Source organism: Anticarsia gemmatalis, chromosome 13, assembly GCF_050436995.1.
Source record: "Anticarsia gemmatalis isolate Benzon Research Colony breed Stoneville strain chromosome 13, ilAntGemm2 primary, whole genome shotgun sequence".
Classification (NCBI taxonomy): Eukaryota; Metazoa; Arthropoda; class Insecta; order Lepidoptera; family Erebidae; genus Anticarsia; species Anticarsia gemmatalis.
Genome location: NC_134757.1, coordinates 9,401,837 through 9,419,073, shown reverse-complemented (window position 1 = coordinate 9,419,073; position 17,237 = coordinate 9,401,837). Strand labels below are relative to the sequence as shown.

Genomic DNA, 17,237 nt, shown 5'->3' with positions numbered 1-17,237 from the left:
AGGGATGAGTAATTGATCTTACAGATTTATTATTGTTTTTTGAAGCCCTCGTACTCTGTAGCTCTCACTGGTTGGTAGGCTAACAGTGGGTTAAGCAACCTAAGGTAAAGATTCTATAACTAAGGAATCTAGGCCTGAAATATAAGAGTCCTCATGCATTTTTCAATAGTTCTTGTAGTATCTACTTAAATGTAACTACTGATAATATTAAGTAAACCGAATAATTAAGATTGAAGGCCGCTTAGTGATATTTGAAGCATGTATGTTATACGTTAGTCCCAGTGATTGCTAATGAAAATAGCCGTCTTAAAGCCATGTGGATGTGGTTTTAATGCAGCCCCAGCTACTTTGATACGAGAGTTGATCACAAATCGTACAAAAAAGAGAAAGAAAATCGTTCAGTAGGTAAATTTTTATTTATTAGGCTTTTGCGACACAATATTTTTTCATACAAAATCATAACCATAATACTTACAATGTCTCTTTTCATCACAGTTCATTGCAACCAAAACAAACCGTGAATAAAAAAATACTTGAAAGTTTTCAGTTTAAGCATAATGCTCTCTATTCAACATTCTTCACTAAAAACCTTCATCCAATTTCAAGACAACTTAATTACTTAAAGAACCAAGTAAATTGTATTTCCGAAACGTCAGCCGTCACATAGTGCGGTCCAGTCAATAAGTCAGAAGCACCTATCTGCGTAATGTCTCGACGAACATTTACATATTTTAATGAGCACCACAGGCCTATCTCCTATTGCACCGTGGCTACGTACTTGTGCTTGCAGGTAGCCTAGATATCACTACATGCGCTCTCACTTGCCTTTTGTGCTTTGATGGATGGTACCGATTCGCTTTTTGTGCAGCTTTTCGTATTGGATTAATTTGGAGTCAGGATTGTGGGGTCGTAACAATGAGATTGTTTTTTTCTTATACTAGGTAGTCTTTTAGTCTTATAGTAAGTACCTTAGTACGTATTTTTAAGACCGTTCTTGGTCTACGAATTGAACTTCTGTGTCTATTCACAGAGGTTAAAAAGCTCAATCAAAACTAATGATAACTATATCAGAATCTGTATATTTCACAAATTGAAGACATGATATTCGGATTTAAGACGAAAGCAGGATGATTATTGTTTGATCTGCTTACGTCAATATGATATTAATGCTTCATGCAACTGTTTATACTTTTCAGATAACAATATCGTTTTTGTTGAAAGCGACAATCAGAGAACTTCTTGCAATTCATCGGGCTCCTATGAAATTTTCAGTCTTGTACACAGATTGACCAAATTATGCATGGTCAGTGGTTCCATATGTCTATATATAACCGTTAATTTATTTAAAAAATCACATTCACAAACATTATCTTCAACTTAAGCTTAAAGTCTTCTTCGCGGGACAAATCACGTTTTAAAACTGAAGAATACATCCAAAACTGTATCAAAATATATTCAGAAAGTAGCTATTAACATGAGTAAGTGCGCTTTGTGGAGTCGTGCATATTCATCGCGCCGTCTAGCCGGACCGTTCATAATTACAGATCACTAATTGATGGTAAATCTTACGACGACCTGAGTTCAAACACTTTGTACTTTCAAGCACGATTTTGACTTTAAAGTCGAGGCAAAAGAATTTTGATTTGACTTATAGAGCACTTTTATTTGGGTTTATTTTTTTCATCATCATTTCGTCGAAGATCATGGTTATAACAGGAATTCAGGTTCCTCCTGGATCGGTCAGTAAGAAGCTTAAGTCTGGCCAAAGGAGGATTAATACTAATGTTATTGCCAGTCAAAAATATTCTTACCAGACGAATATACCTAAGTCAATATAATATCATCAGAGAATATCATCATCAGGAGTTTGTATATGTCAAGCAAGTAGGTACCTATAAAACGTTTTTTTGTCTGAATAATTAGATCAAAAAATATATGTTTAGGCTTAAACCGTTTCCTCTAATTCAGTATTTAAAATACATACATTTCGTTCGCGCAAATATCACAGTACCATTTTATCCGTGGTCCTCAATTGTCATGTTGGCTAAAGGACGCTTACGGCTATGACATTGTTAATGGCAGGGTCAAGGCCGAACATTGACCCCGTGCCACAGATTTCTTATATACAACTCTATTATCATGAATAGAGCTTTAAAACACAATGAGTGACCTAAGTAGGTACCATTCAGTTTGTAACTTTCGTACGATGGCTCATTTTGACATATCGGATAGGTAGTATAGGTAGTGCCTCAATTAGCTGTTGTTAAAAAAGTGGTTTAGAATTCAATCTTTATACAAACTTACTGTCTTTCTGACTGTGTAAGCTTTGATTAGTTTTACAGTGTTTTGTCCTTTTTCACTCGTATACAGATTCAACATTGATAGAAAGTGACAAAACACTGTATAATTGACGTGGAATAACTTTGTTTATGTCAGTTATTATGTAGGTAATGCATTTTCGTAAAAGAAAACTAGCTCTACTTTAGAGCAAACCTATTGGAAAAATAATTGGTTAAATGAAAGTCCCTAAATTATAACAGCATGTGATCAGTCCAAAGTTACGAATCCACCCACACATAATATTGACCGCACGGAAATTTTTAGGCAAAAAATAATTCCATCATTGTCGCTACCCGACAATCGGACATTGTGAGCTCAGCAACACATAATTCATTTATACCTGTACGTAACTGATATATATGCTTACCCTACATGAAATTCATTAACAAAGCCGCCTAATAACTTCCCCCTCTGTGGGGTCAGTAGGGGGGGTGGTTGACAAACAGCACCCTGTAATGTGCTACTGTTGAATTGCAAAAATCTCATTATGCTCTAACTGTCGTTATAGGAGTAATTAACTGCCGTGCACAGGTTGTGCAGTGGAGTCGAGGGATTTATATTTTTTAATATTACAGTGTTAGATTGCTGTGTGGAGTGGGTAACTTCTAGGTTGAGTACATTTCTGTTCTAGCTTGTTTTCCATCTCAAAGGTTTGTGTCATTCTTCTATTTCAATTTTTTTTTAATCTAGTTGCTAAGAGAGATGGGACCGTTCAGTTCAAGCCTTAATTCAGGCACAAATAAAATTAAAAGTGTAGGTGTCTCACTATTGTAAACCTTTCTATAATTTTTGATATCTAGATACTACAGCTACTACTTTCAACGACTCAAGGTCAATACTTTGACGCCTGTACTGGACACAGTACGTCTCTCCTGAAAAGAACAAAGCCTAAGTATAGAAGAAAGAAACCAAAAGCACTCTTCTTCAGTTCTTCCTCTAAACGTATTCCCAAATACCGTTTATCAGTCTACTCCACACATTGCCCTGTTCTATGGTAATTGTGTTTCGTTATAACGAGTTTTTTGGCGAGCGCCGCCGCGACCCGCGGCAAACCTGTGTTTTGCTTTGCTCATTTCACTCCCCATAAGATCGGTGTATGTACGATATCTATATCTAATACAAGGTACTATTGATACTGTTTTTGAAATGTGTATGATGTCGCTGATGAAGCATTTGTTTAGTGTTAGAAGGTGGAAAGATTGAGAATGTCCCTATAGGTGCGTTTTAGTTGTGATCATATGGATGTTTGGAGCTGAAACTTTTTAATTTATGTCGCACCATAGTCCTGAAAAGAAGAAAGCCTAATGATGAACAAAAGGATGATATGAATGATCCTAGTAAGTGCTACACAGTTGCTTCGAAAGAACAGAACATATATTTTTTTGTTTTAAATGAATTGAGTAATGTAGCGCGTTCAGAGGCAGCAGGTATTATCAGGTTGAACATTAATAAAAAAATAAAATAACTTTGCCGATTGTTCATAGTGGATAATAGCAGAATATTGCGCCACTGGAACTAAACCTCGCTTGAGTTAAAAAAAAAGTCACTCGTTGTTAGGGTGATTTAGAAATTAAAGAGGGACTTAATTTTCAAGGAAGAATAAAAAGCAGGATAAAGTTCAACTTATTTAATCAAAAGTCAAATCAATCATATTATCATCATCAATGAACAAACTGTCGACCTCTTCACGGTATGTACTCGTACGTCGTATATTATCTTCTTTTAAACTCGACACCGACTCTGATTCTTTCGATTTTGAAGTCGGATTATCTGAGTTTTTGCTTAAAGTCGGAATATCTGAGTTTTTACTTAAAGTCGGTATATCTGTGTTTTTCTTTGAAGTCGGAATGTCTGTGTTCTTGGATTTGGATATTGTATTGTCTGATTCTGTAGACTTTTCTGGTTCTCTTGTTTTTGGAGTCGGTGTTTCTGATTGCCGTGACGCTATAGTCTTGCGTTTCTTCTCTTTTGAGTTTGGTGCAGTCGGCGCTATTGAGTTTAGATGGGTTTTCTGGAATAAACGAATGATTGAATAAGTATTATATGTTAAAAAAAATAGTTCGTATTGCTTATGTTACGATATAATTTAAGTTGTAGCGTATTATACTTCGCCAGATAAAAAAGGACGAAGGAGAAATGGATACAAATAATGATTAAGGATCCAAAAAAAAAGAAAAATATATTTAGCTGATTTTAGAAAGCGCTTCCAATATTCAATTTTCGATATTTCATCACCAGCACTATCCATCCTTTAGTAAATAACAATCATAATCAATACAAAATATCGTAAATTATTAATACTATTTCCAATTGCATTTGACAACGTGCACACACAAGGCTCAAATCGTGACAGCCACCGATTAGTTCATCAAATTGTACGTGCTGTAATTCGAAGTCAATTAGGCATATCATTTGGTCGCGAAAACATCAATTGCATAAATAAACGGCTCCATCACACAGCTATTTAAAGATTCAACGTTGAATTTAAATTTAAAATCGTTGTTAATATAACTGGAATCCGATTCATGGGTTTCGCACGTTGGCTTTTTAGTGATTTATAAGTGAGATGTTTTAATGAGGTGAGGTTTTTTGTTCAGCTTTGGTTTGTAGTTTGGTATTATCCTGTTTTACTTTAGAACCTATACTAATTGTATAAAGTAAGTAAATATAAAAGTATATACGCAAGTCTGTCTGCTTGTTTATCTGTCTGTTACGGTTTCAGAGCAAAACCGCTGAACCGATTTTAATAATATTTTGCATAGAGAGAATTAAATGCTAGGCATAGGTTATAAGCAACAGAACTCCTGAATTCCTGAAGCCCCTTAGAGTCCTTAGTTTTTGATTAAATACTCCTGTTTAAAATCGAAATAGATACATTAAAAATATTTTAATTCACGAGAATAGTAAAGAAAAGATCATGAACCCTTTTCCTTGCTTTTAAATTATTGCGTGATAAAGGGGCAACTAAAACGATTGCAATTCAAATATGATAGCAGGCAACTCACGATCTACAAGCGCCTAAGCAATTTTTTTAAACGGTGCAAACAGACCAATAACCGCACACAAAAAAAACTTACACACTTCATTTTGCTTTTGGGGTATATAAGGGGTTTACTTAGTCTTAAACTTTCTTAATGAACTTCACAATGATTATTAAATTTAATAACAGATGATTACTAAAATATAAATATTACCAGAGAAGGACATCGTCTAACTAATAGTTTCACATCTTCAGAAGTGATTGACGCTCGTTTTGCGTGTCTGTGGAAAAAAACATTTTTATTAAATAGAACTATAAAGATCGACTGCGATGCAGTTTTTTGTGAGGATTGCGATAAAATAAAATTAAAAATAATAATCTATAATAATAAGCGTTTTACAGAATATACTTTTAAATCTAATCTGCTTTTAAAGTTCAGTAACAGCCTGAAACAAGTACTTGCTATAACGGAACTAACTTTGCAAAAGCCTCCAAGTCTGTCCCATAGACAGATAATTTCTTGTAAACAAGTTCCGCTACAATTTCCATAGCGGATTTTGAGATTTCCAATCCAAGGAAATGGCAGGTTTCCGTGCAAATAGCCCGTACATCTCGATGCAAAGCGGCGCGAGATTTCTGAAAAATATAATTTTGATCAAAGCGCCATCTGTAACATCTCATTGTTACTAGTATGAATAACAGCACCTGACATTATCTTTGAAAAACGAGCTAACTACCACAAGAAATTCACTGGTTGATCAATAGATGGCGCTGTGCTACTAGTAACAAAAATAACGGAATACAATAATAAACCGAATAAACATCTTGATCTCAAATATAAATAATTCAATGTATTCAAATAATATATCATCAATCAGCTATTGCAGCTAAATAGATCCTACTTACTTGACTAGACGTCAAATTTTCGAAAGATGTCATTTTTGTAAACAAACACTGTTCAAGTAACAACTGGTCTTACACAATATTTATAGGTTTAAATACTTATTTACTAGGTTCCTTGCTAAACAGTTACACAATAACTCAAAAAGACTACACTACACAATTAAATAAAAACGTATTTGTATTTATTACATCTTAACTAACTGACACCTAACCTAACTTTAAAAACGTTTAGTAGGTTTGTAGGCAAAGGCATTTACGTATTCATCCTTGTTTGAAATTTTGTTAACTGTGTTTTTTTTTAAATATACATCAAAAGAATATTGTGTTCTGAAAGTTCTATTGAATATTAAAATCAAATACTTACCGATTTTGTTTTATTTACGGTGCCATTCCCACTATTCCTACTATTACTCCCGACCACGGACCGACAGTTTCGAATTCAAATGCATTTGAGTTAGGTTAAAGTGAATGTTAATCTCATTATCCAAACTAGCGCAAATTTGATCGAATCCACTTAATAGTTAACCAATAAAAATAATTCCTTATTTGTCTCCCAATCTCAGTGAATGAATAGGTCAATAACAGGTGGGTTTTGCTGCTTAAACTTCTCCCATTCAAGTTGCCGTGCAATTCCTGCATTGGTAGGTAGGTGTATATAAAACTTAGAATGCATTAAATTATTTGATTTAGTTAGTTATGAACCTATATAATATCAATATTAATATGCTTGCGTTTCATTAAAACAACCTACATTTTTGACTGCTTCAGAACAGATCTTTAACTGTTTCCTTGCATTTTCATCAAAATCGACTGTTTGATATAGGTGTGAAAGCGTAACAGGCAGTCTTTCACACTGAATAAGAGGATATAATAAAACAGCATTTGATTTTAAATATATTTATAATGAGCATTCTGTACAACACAAGATAAACATCCCAGTTCATTGACAAACAGCATAAATCTAGACTGGTCGGATTTCGCCTTAACTATTTAGGAACGATCGGATATATCACTAGCATATTACTTCGATAAACTATACAAATACAAATGTCCTAAATATTTTTTATAGTTCGCAATAACAAGGTTGTTTTTATGTTCAATTTAGAGTTCAGTAAAACCAGGAACCTTATAACAGCCAGTTGAAATTAATTTTTAGTTACAATAACAACTAAAATTGCCCATAAAAGAAAAATTATTTTATTGCCTTGCCCAATTATTAAATTGCCCATTAAAGATATTGTCATTTTTTCCACTTCATTATGGTTAATGAAAAAGTAATTCAAGTCTAAAGAGGACCTTTGGCATGGCTCCCTGACAGTAATCTTAGTTATTAACATCCTGGTCCGATTTTCCTTCGAAGCACTGAGACAGTCAGCCTCAATGCCAGTATAGATCCATCTATCTTTCCTGGCTAAACATTGCTGCCTTAACTGACCGTTGACCGTGAGGCGAGCACAACTGGCCATGGGCGCCTCATTAGCTGGGTCCTGACCGACCGAGCAGCCTCGCGAGGCAATATCTAGGTCTCTTTTCATTCAGATCGAAATGAGCGGGACCGGCTTTTAATGATAATAGAAAGGAGGTAACAGGTTTCACTGAACTAATTAACATATCAATTTCACAGGCAAAAAACCAAACAATCATAAACTTATACGTAATTGGGATGCCCCTTTTCACTGTCATATAAAACAATACATTACCATACATAAATAAAGTACTTTACATTGTATTATTATGAAATATTTCGTTTTGAGGCTCGAAGTTTGGCTTATGTTAAATGCAAGACAAAAAGTGTTAAGAACAAAGTAAAAACGTATGCCTTAGATAGAATTTTCGTTTACAACGATAACAAAATTTTGAGTATCTGAAGAATGGTTGCAAGACGCTATTAGGTAACTTCAAACAGCACTTTTTAAGGTAGGATATACAATTTTAACATACCAACTAAGCAATGCATTTTTCACATACATATGTTTTGTGTCTGTAATGCTGTTAATGTATTACGCTCTTATTTAGCGAGTCATAGAATTTTTACAACATTTTTGTCTATGTGAGAACCCAAACATTCCATTTAAAGATCCGAAAAGTAAAGTATTTATAAAATAAGTAAGATAAGAAAAGTCTGGTGTACCAAATCGTTAACATAGTAGGTACCTAGTTACTCGAATAAATAACATGAATTAATTATCTAGATTAGGCAAACAAAGGTTCTTCAATTTAGGTCAATGATTGATACTATGTTATTCAAAATTCACAACCATTTTTCAGATACTCAAAATATTAAAATTGTATTTCTTATTCGTTTCGCAAAAATATATATCTTCATATATTCAGTATACAGAATGACAGTTAGACTTTCTTGACGATTTGGACGACGTCTTCGTCGGCTAGTACGTGTTCAATGCCCACTTTCTGTGGCTGATGCTTCACGGAGGATCCCCACACAAGGGCACTGTGGAAGAAAGAAAGACATGGTTAATGTATGTAGAAACATGCAGGTTTTATTAGGCAGATGGGTAAAAAATGTTTTAATTCAAGCATACGAGTGTCAGTAGTCATTATTTTTTAGGCAATTAATTTGGTTAAAATAAAAATAATTGTATTTTTTTTGTGAGCCCTTTATGTGTCCCAATGCTGGGCAAAAGCCTTTACTCCAACTTATACTAGTATTTCAAAATTGTAACAGATTATCTAACTTTAAACCTTAAAGGGTCAGAATATAAAATATAAAGTACTTAGGAATGTTTTTCTTTAAACCAACTGTATATACAACTCATAGTAACTCCAACATTTAAAGGAATGACATAGTTCAGTTAAATATTTCACGTACTTTTGCTTGTTATGTTAATAATGTTCCCATTTGCGCAAACAACTAATGAATTGAGAATAAATTATCGTTTTTATTTTATCACAAAATTGAATTAGAAACTGGTACCTTTTGATGATATAAAAAGGTTAATAGGGCTATGAATAATTATGACAAAAAATACGACCTTCATGCTATTTTTATATGTGGTTATAGGCCAGGTATATGTTATTGTTTTTATATAATTATTTGCTATTAATATCACAATATGAATATTACTTGTAAACATATGAATAAAGCTGAATAAATATTGTCATCTATTTTGTAATATCTGTAAATTATATTAAAGGATTGTTACGGGATGGTGTTAGAGCCAAGTTAATGAAAAGTAACTCAGTAGGATTGTTTTTGTTTATATTCTAATAGGTTTCATTTAATGCTCTAATGTGCATTATTTTATCAAAACTAGACAATTATGGTTTCAGAATACCAACAGAATTATATCGTTTAAATTGGGCTTCGTTTGTTAATGGCGGAACGTGTGTGTATTTCATACACCTCTACTTCGCCTACATATTCGGGTATATCAGGCGTGATATTATGTATGTATTATCAAAGAAATATCATTGACTAAAATGACTAACAATTACATGATTTAATGTTATGTTAACAATTACTTGTAATTGTTTTTAAATGTTGTATGCCTTCAATTGATAAGACAACACTTCGAATAAAATAACTAAATTAAATAACTCATTATTCCAACAACTTGGCCCTAATTTCTAACTCAGTATTTATTAGCTGTAGCATGGTTGTAACTAAACATTTGGATCAAATATACGACAACCATGAATTCGTTAATACTGGCTATAATTTTATTCTGCCATAGAAGTCAAGCCGATTTTTTCGGCTCACTGTTTCAAGACGTTGTGAAAGCCGAACTTAAGCCGTTGGAAGACTTGGCTAATATTGTGAAATTACCCGATCCTTTTAACATTACGAAAATATCTGAAGACGGTTTGCTGGATTTCAAAGGATTAGCGATCAAATACGTGCGACCAGCGGAGGAATACGATGTGGTTACCAAAGACGGATGTATACTTACAGTATACCGAATACCAGGTAATGGTAGTGTCGTGTTACTATCCCCAGGGATTTTCAGTACGTCAGACGATTTCTTGCTACTCGGGAAGACTTCTCTCATTTATATGTTGGCTCAGTTAAACTTTGATATATGGGTGATAAACTACCGCGGCACGAGATATTCGAGACGACACAAAACACTCAATCCTGATCTAAGCCCATCGTACTGGGACTTTAGCGTTCAGGAGCATGGGTATTACGATTTAGCGGCTGTAATAGACTTCGTTTTGAACAAAACTAGTGAAAAGCAGTTACGGCTTATTGGACATTCGGAGGGCAGTGCCGCAGGATTTGTGTTAACATCAACGAGGCCGGAATATAATCAAAAGATTAAAGTTTATATAGCTATGGCACCGGCTTGTTATGTAGCGAACAGTGGTAAAGGACTACAAACGTTGATCAAACTAGGACCGGCCGTCGCAGATGTACTAAAACTGTTTGGCATCAATGAATTGTTCGGATATAATTCTTTAAGTCAGAAATTAGCAGCATTGATCTGTTCTCAAGGTGCTGTAGGATACGAATTGTGTGTCAATGGATTAGTGGCTATAATAAGTGGATATGAATATGGGAATATAGACCAAGAGACCCTTCATACTATATTGGGACATTTCCCAGCGGGCACGAGCAGGAAACTTCTAGAACATTATGTGCAAATTGGGAACAACGATAGGTTCGCTCAATACGATTATGGGGAGTCAAATCATGCTGTATACGGCCAAGATAATCCTCCTTTATATAATTTAAAGAATGTAACATGTAATGTCGTGTTATTTGGTGCAAAAAACGACCTTATTGAAAGTGAAAAAGATACAGAAAGATTGAAGAATGATCTGCCTAATGTAGTGTATAATACAGTGAGTGATGATAAATTTACACATTCTGATTACTTGTGGGGTTTGAACGCGCATATTGTTTTATATCCTTGTGTTATTGATGTTTTGAATAAATATAAATAATATTTAAAAAAAATGTTCAGCGTAAGAGCTTGTGTACGTGCACCATCACTGCGTTGACTTTACATTGTTATCATACTAGCCAACTTCCACAGCAATGGATGTGGAAATAAATAAGAAAAAAATTCTATGGCAACGACATAGCATTGACACGATGACGGTGCGTGTACATGGATTAAATATGATTTAAAAGTTGTTACAATAAAGTTGATACCTTGAAAAAGTGTGTTTTATAATTTATTACAATAATAAAATAATCTAAAAATAAAACTTTAAGGCAAAGACGAGTCATAAAAGTACTCTCGTAAAAGGCGGGTAGATTAAGCATCAATGGCTAAATAAAAAAAAATTGTTCAATGATAACAAGTTTTTCCGCGTTTTTGTTTTTACATCATTATTGAAATATTTTTTTCCATAAAGAATAATCGTTACTACACAATTATCGTAGCACGTAATTAATTATCTAACTGTTTTTCTTAATAGGTTAAGAAGTATAGAGGAATTAATTTACATATCATTATGTTAGTACCTTAAGTTACGATCGTAAATCATTTTACAATAGTATATTTTATCCGGTAGTCCTATATCTTTACAATTCGCATCAGTCTCATATAAACCATTATTTTAAACGCTCGTCTTGTATATTATATAATCTAAAAATAGTCCATAATATAAAGTTATAATTAAAATATGAAGATTATATTACTTTGTGTATTATGCGTAGAAATAATTCCTTTAATAAGTGCCCGATCAAACGGTTACGCAGTCAGTGAAAAAAGTGTCCTAAATATTCTAAGTGTGGATTCTACCCAAATACGGCGGACATCGGACGGTTTACTAGACTTCAAGGGCTTAGCCGCAAAGTACATAAGACAAGCCGAAGAATACGACGTATTAACCGAAGATGGGTACATATTGAAATTATTTCGAATACCAAAAAAGACAAACAAAATCGTTTTAATAGGCCATGGGATTACTATAACGTCTGATGATTTTATGCTACGAGGAAACACGTCATTGATTTATATGCTTGAAGAACAAGGTTTCGATATGTGGGCCATGAATTTTAGAGGGAATAGATACTCCCGAAGGCATGTATCACTGAATCCAGATAAAGATGAGCAGTTTTGGAAATACAGTTTGCACGAAATGGCCGTATACGACTATAAATCTACTATAGACTTCATCTTGAACAAAACTGGTCAAAACCAACTTAGTGTTATTGGACATTCGCAAGGATCTTCAGCTTTCTTCGCTTTGACATCTGATTTACCGGAATATAATAAGAAAGTTAAGCTTTTCGTCGGATTATCACCTGTTTGTTTCTTAACACATACTGGTCCAGTTGTAAATGGTCTATTACAATCTGCACAAATCATAAAAGATTTATTTGATGCTTTAGGCATAGAGGAATTTATAGGATACGATTCGCCATTAAAGAAGATAATAGACGTAATGTGCACTCAAGATATAATAGGGTATCACTTATGTATGACTTTATTAGGAATGATTGCTGGCCATAACCGAGAAAATATCGAGCCAGAGTTCTTTTTAACAATATTAGGGCATTTCCCGGCCGGTACAAGTAAAAAGAATTTGGAACACTACATGCATATTTTTCAAAGAAATAATTTTGTCCATTTTGATTATGGAGTTGACAATAATGCTATATACGGGTCCCCGGATCCGCCTGTTTATAATCTAACTAGAACAACGACTAAAGTGGCTTTGTTTACTGGTAAAGGTGATAAGATCTTAGGTATTAAAGATGTTGAAAGGTTGAGAGATGTTTTGCCAAATGTTGTCAAATATCATGTGGTTAGTGATGAAAAGTTTAATCATCTAGATTTTGTGTGGGGACGTAATGCTTATAAAGTTTTGTATCCGCATGTTGTGGATGTATTGTTGAAATATGGTTAAAACACTTTTGGTATGAGTTGCAACGAATGTGCCTTCTGTCATTGTGTTCATGACAACAGTCGAAAGCAGTGCTTATGTAACAAGTGCCTAATTAAATATTTAAAACCGTTTTCATTGTTTCATTACTACTCTTATCATATATAGGTGTTTAAAGCAGCCAATTTCCTAAGCATGGCATTGTTAATAGCAAACCATGGATGTTTGTGATCGATCTTTGCCAACACGTTTGGGAGTAACAGGTGTGATAATTTTATTTTCTTTTATCCTATTACTATCCCCTGCTGGGCGCGGGTCTCCTCCCGGATAAAGAAGGTGTGATGTTACGTAAGTATTTCTCTAAACTTAGTAAAAGCAACCCCATATTGTTAAAATGACATTAATCTCTAAAGTTATCCATATAAAATATTTGTACGCGCGGGTGTCATGGAATCGAGCCCATGACACCCGCGCGCATGGATATCTCGTCATCCGTATGCGCATAAACCAATAACTATTAAATACAATACAGTAAGCTTCATGACAAAATATGTAATACCTATTAAATATTTTGTAAACCATATTTTCCGCAAATAAATCTTATTTGAATATGTACTTACTATTTAAATTCCTTAACAATAGACCTATGCAGTTTATTACAAAAGTCTTCGACACTCGTTCTGTCCGCGTGCAGTACGACCGGTGCATTATAATCAGGGAGCTGGCCCTTAGGCTTAGTGTATATTCTGATGAGCTTCAAGTATTCCCACATTTTCTCCAGTAGGTCGTCAAAGTTCCATTTGTGGTGAGCCGAGATGGGCACGCAGTGGGGAATCTTGTAGATTACGTCCAATTCTTCTATGCTAATTTGATCTGGAATTGTAATATAGTTTCTATTGAGTACATTTTAATAGTAGATTAACTGTAATTGACTGTTGACTAGCCCCCGGTTTCTGAGGTACATTTATCTATATCGGTAGTTTATCAATTCAATAGTGTTAAAACTCATACAAAAAAACGTTATCGAATAGACAAACTACCGTTAAATGTACTCAGAAACCAGGGGTAAGAGGTGTTGATTACATGGTCAAGAATAATTTCTGAATTGGGTGGTGCTTTCAGGTTCTTAGTTAGTAGACGCCCAGGTGAGTTATTTTACTCTAAATGGACATTGATGTGATATGATAAAGGTATGTGCCTTGCACATCAATACTGGTCTTTTTTGTAAATCACAAACATTGTTTCAGTGATAATCTACTTAAACTATAATTACAAGTGACCTGATTTTTAAAAGTAATCACTGCTTTATGTATGTATTAAAATGATGTAATCTTAGATAATGCTATCTTATGAATTGTTTAGTTGTGGTTGCTAAATGTTATTTCCACATAATGTATAAATTGAAATGCAATTAATACATAACTAGATTAAAAATATTAATTAGTATTCCGAAGAGTTACAGAAACGACACAAAAAAATCAATATTGTCAGTCATTAATTGTCATATCTTTTTTAATCATTATATACTGGCAACAATATCTGATATTTCTCATTGTTTAGGCTTCAAAACCTTAATCTTATACAAGAATTACAATCGAAGATTACAAGAGTGGTAAATCTATCAATCTATCCCTATTAGAAGGTATAATATTGGAAATGGCAATAGCTACATACCAATCTTATTGAGCAGATAGATGCAGGGTACGTAAAGTCTGTTTCCTTCAATAACGTCGATGAGGTCGTCGCTGTTCGCGTCGTACCGCAGCGTTATGTCCGCGTTGTGGATTTTGTACTCCGATAGAATTGTCTTCACTGTTTCTATGTCCAACTCTGATTGTGGGCACTGTATGGGAACAAAACAATGATAATGACAAGTTACGTGGTAGAAGAAATTATATTATATTCAAAGAATTAATCTCAAAAATAGTATCTTACATTTAAATATCTTAGTTTATTATGACATACAAACGAATGTTAACACTTTGTAGCGGTGATATTGTTACACACATACATGGGCAAGGCTTTGTTTTTTTTTTAAATATTATAATTACGCCTTGGGTGTATGCAGGCCAAATGTAAGTTAGATTTGCAATTAAGAAGAGCTTGAAGAGCTTTTAGGCGTGCAGGTTCTCTCTTGTATTTAATGCACAAAATAATTTTATTATCGTCATAAACAATGGTTCAATAATCATTGCTGAGCTGCCTACATTTTTAGCACACCTACATAAACGGCAAATTTGAAAACACTTAGCTTTTAATGCTAAACTATAAAAATAAATAATGTAACAATGGTTCCAGTACTTACAGTAGTATTCAAATTGATTCCACCCTTATCTTTTTTCCTAAAGTGTATGTTTGGTGGTTGTTTGTTTAACCGCAGGCCGAAGCCTTCCAACTCGTGCTCTAGAAGTTTCTTGTGCTGTAGAGGTTTCAGTACGTCTAGTACTATGAAGATGAGACTGCAGGTTCTCGCGACGGCTATCACTTGACGACCTCTACCCTTGCCGTCCTTCGCGCCTTCGATAATACCGGGAAGATCTAGCAACTGGAAATAGGAAGATTGGAAAAGTTAAGTATAATGTATGTGATTATTTTATAGTGCATATTAACTTGTATTACTGCTTGCATCTATACAGTAACAATGATCGCATTGTTTGATCTCAAAATATCGAATTTCTGCCTCAAACAATCTTGTGTGAGGCGGAAATTCGATATTTTGAGTCTTCTGTGCAGTAAAATTTCGAGTCATTGCGTAGGGTATGCAAGTGGCATTCATAGACATCTGTTAAAGAGTGAGTAAAGTCATGAACTTTGACTCTTCACCAGTGTTCTAGCATTATGCAAAGGATTAAAGAAAATACCAGTGCTTTAAACATAGTTTAGCCTTAGAACTTACTACAGATTTTTTAGATTAAACACAACTAGCCACTATAATATAGTAGTAGTCTAATTATCTCAACTTTTACTAACAACACTAAGAAGAAAAATAGGTCAGCAGCAGTATGAAATCTATTCTATAACATAAAGTTTACCTGAATTTTAGCACCCTTATATTTAATACAGCCCGGCACGGTGGTCAGCGTTGTGAACTCATACGCTGCCACCTCAGAGTACACTCCTGCTAAATTGGACAGTAGTGTTGACTTTCCTACAGAGGGAAAGCCTACAAACCCGATACGGGCATCACCAGTTTTGGCGACGTCGAAACCTGGAACATAGACAATATTAAGTAAATCAATAACCCTTTATTTTCAGCTCCATGAAACAATAGTACAAATGAAATATTTTTGGGGTAAATAATTTTGGTGGTGAGCTTTTGCCAGTTATTTTCAATTATATAGACTGTTTAGTGTTTAGAGAAGTGGACTAGGTACTCAGTAGTTTTATAACACTTACAACTTGGTTGGATTTTGTTCAATAGATAGAGGTGGGAATTCTATGATTAAAAAATTGAAGTTTTGAAGAATGGCAGCATTATAATCAATGAGGTTTATGCTATAGTCTTAAGTTTGAGAAGTTTAAATTACTGCATTAGTAACAACAAAGTAAATGTCAAAGTCTAATAAATTATCAAGTATTAATAGTTAACAGTAACTAATCTCAGTAATAGTTTAACAAATGTTTTAGAAATAGTATTTAACAGTGAAAATACACGATTTATTACAAGTACTGTTTGTAAGAGCAATATTTTAAAGAAAGGTTAACAGATGTAAAGTTTTTATTTACCTTCGCCGGTCGCCCCGCCGCCGCCTTTGGGAGTGATCAGTTCACGTCTTAACTTAGCTAATCTAGCCTTTAGTATACCTAAATGCAATGCAGTGGCCTTATTTTTTTGCGTCCGAGCCATCTGTAAGGTAAAAAATATTTTTTTAGTTTCGTGGCCAATTATTTATGAACAAAACATTTATATAGATTCTACTGTAAAATATTAAAAGAATGATTTTAGTTGTATTGTATTTTTGCTGTAATTTCATAAAAATCATCCTTATTTTAGATCATAACCTCATCAACCAACCTCGGACTCTATAGCGGCAATTTTCTCCAGTATAGTACTCATTTTTGCGGTTTCCTTTTTACGAGTTCACTTATTACAACAGGAACAACAATTATGTTATTAAATAAGTTATTAGTTTTTACAGTTAATACAAAAATAGATGGTAAGCGTGTCAATCTCAGTTCGTGTACAATTTTCCAGAACTTGAAATTGACAGAT

The 17,237-nt window shown here is 33.9% G+C and overlaps 2 protein-coding genes across 3 annotated transcripts; both read right to left on the bottom strand.

Annotated features, from left to right (window-relative positions):
* Nucleotides 1-3,952: 3,952 nt before the first annotated feature.
* LOC142977762 (uncharacterized) lies at nt 3,953-6,728 on the bottom strand. 2 transcript variants are annotated; one of them, XM_076121851.1, is made up of 4 exons: nt 6,588-6,728; nt 5,799-5,956; nt 5,535-5,601; nt 3,953-4,351 (listed from the first exon to the last, which is right to left on the bottom strand). In XM_076121851.1, the coding sequence occupies exons 2-4, from the start codon at nt 5,867-5,869 to the stop codon at nt 3,968-3,970; spliced, it is 522 nt and encodes a 173-aa protein (XP_075977966.1). In that variant the 5' UTR covers nt 5,870-5,956; nt 6,588-6,728; the 3' UTR covers nt 3,953-3,967. The 2 variants fall into 2 exon arrangements, with proteins under 2 accessions (XP_075977966.1, XP_075977965.1); XM_076121850.1 differs by lacking the exon at nt 6,588-6,728 and adding an exon at nt 6,227-6,445.
* A 382-nt stretch (nt 6,729-7,110) lies between these two features.
* Nucleotides 7,111-17,236, bottom strand: 128up (GTP-binding protein 128up). The gene is made up of 7 exons (XM_076121903.1): nt 17,040-17,236; nt 16,751-16,871; nt 16,057-16,232; nt 15,330-15,569; nt 14,699-14,867; nt 13,645-13,897; nt 7,111-8,675 (listed from the first exon to the last, which is right to left on the bottom strand). Exons 1-7 carry the CDS (start codon nt 17,079-17,081, stop codon nt 8,573-8,575), a joined length of 1,104 nt encoding a protein of 367 aa, XP_075978018.1. The 5' UTR covers nt 17,082-17,236; the 3' UTR covers nt 7,111-8,572.
* Between the last annotated feature and the right edge of the window lies 1 nt (nt 17,237).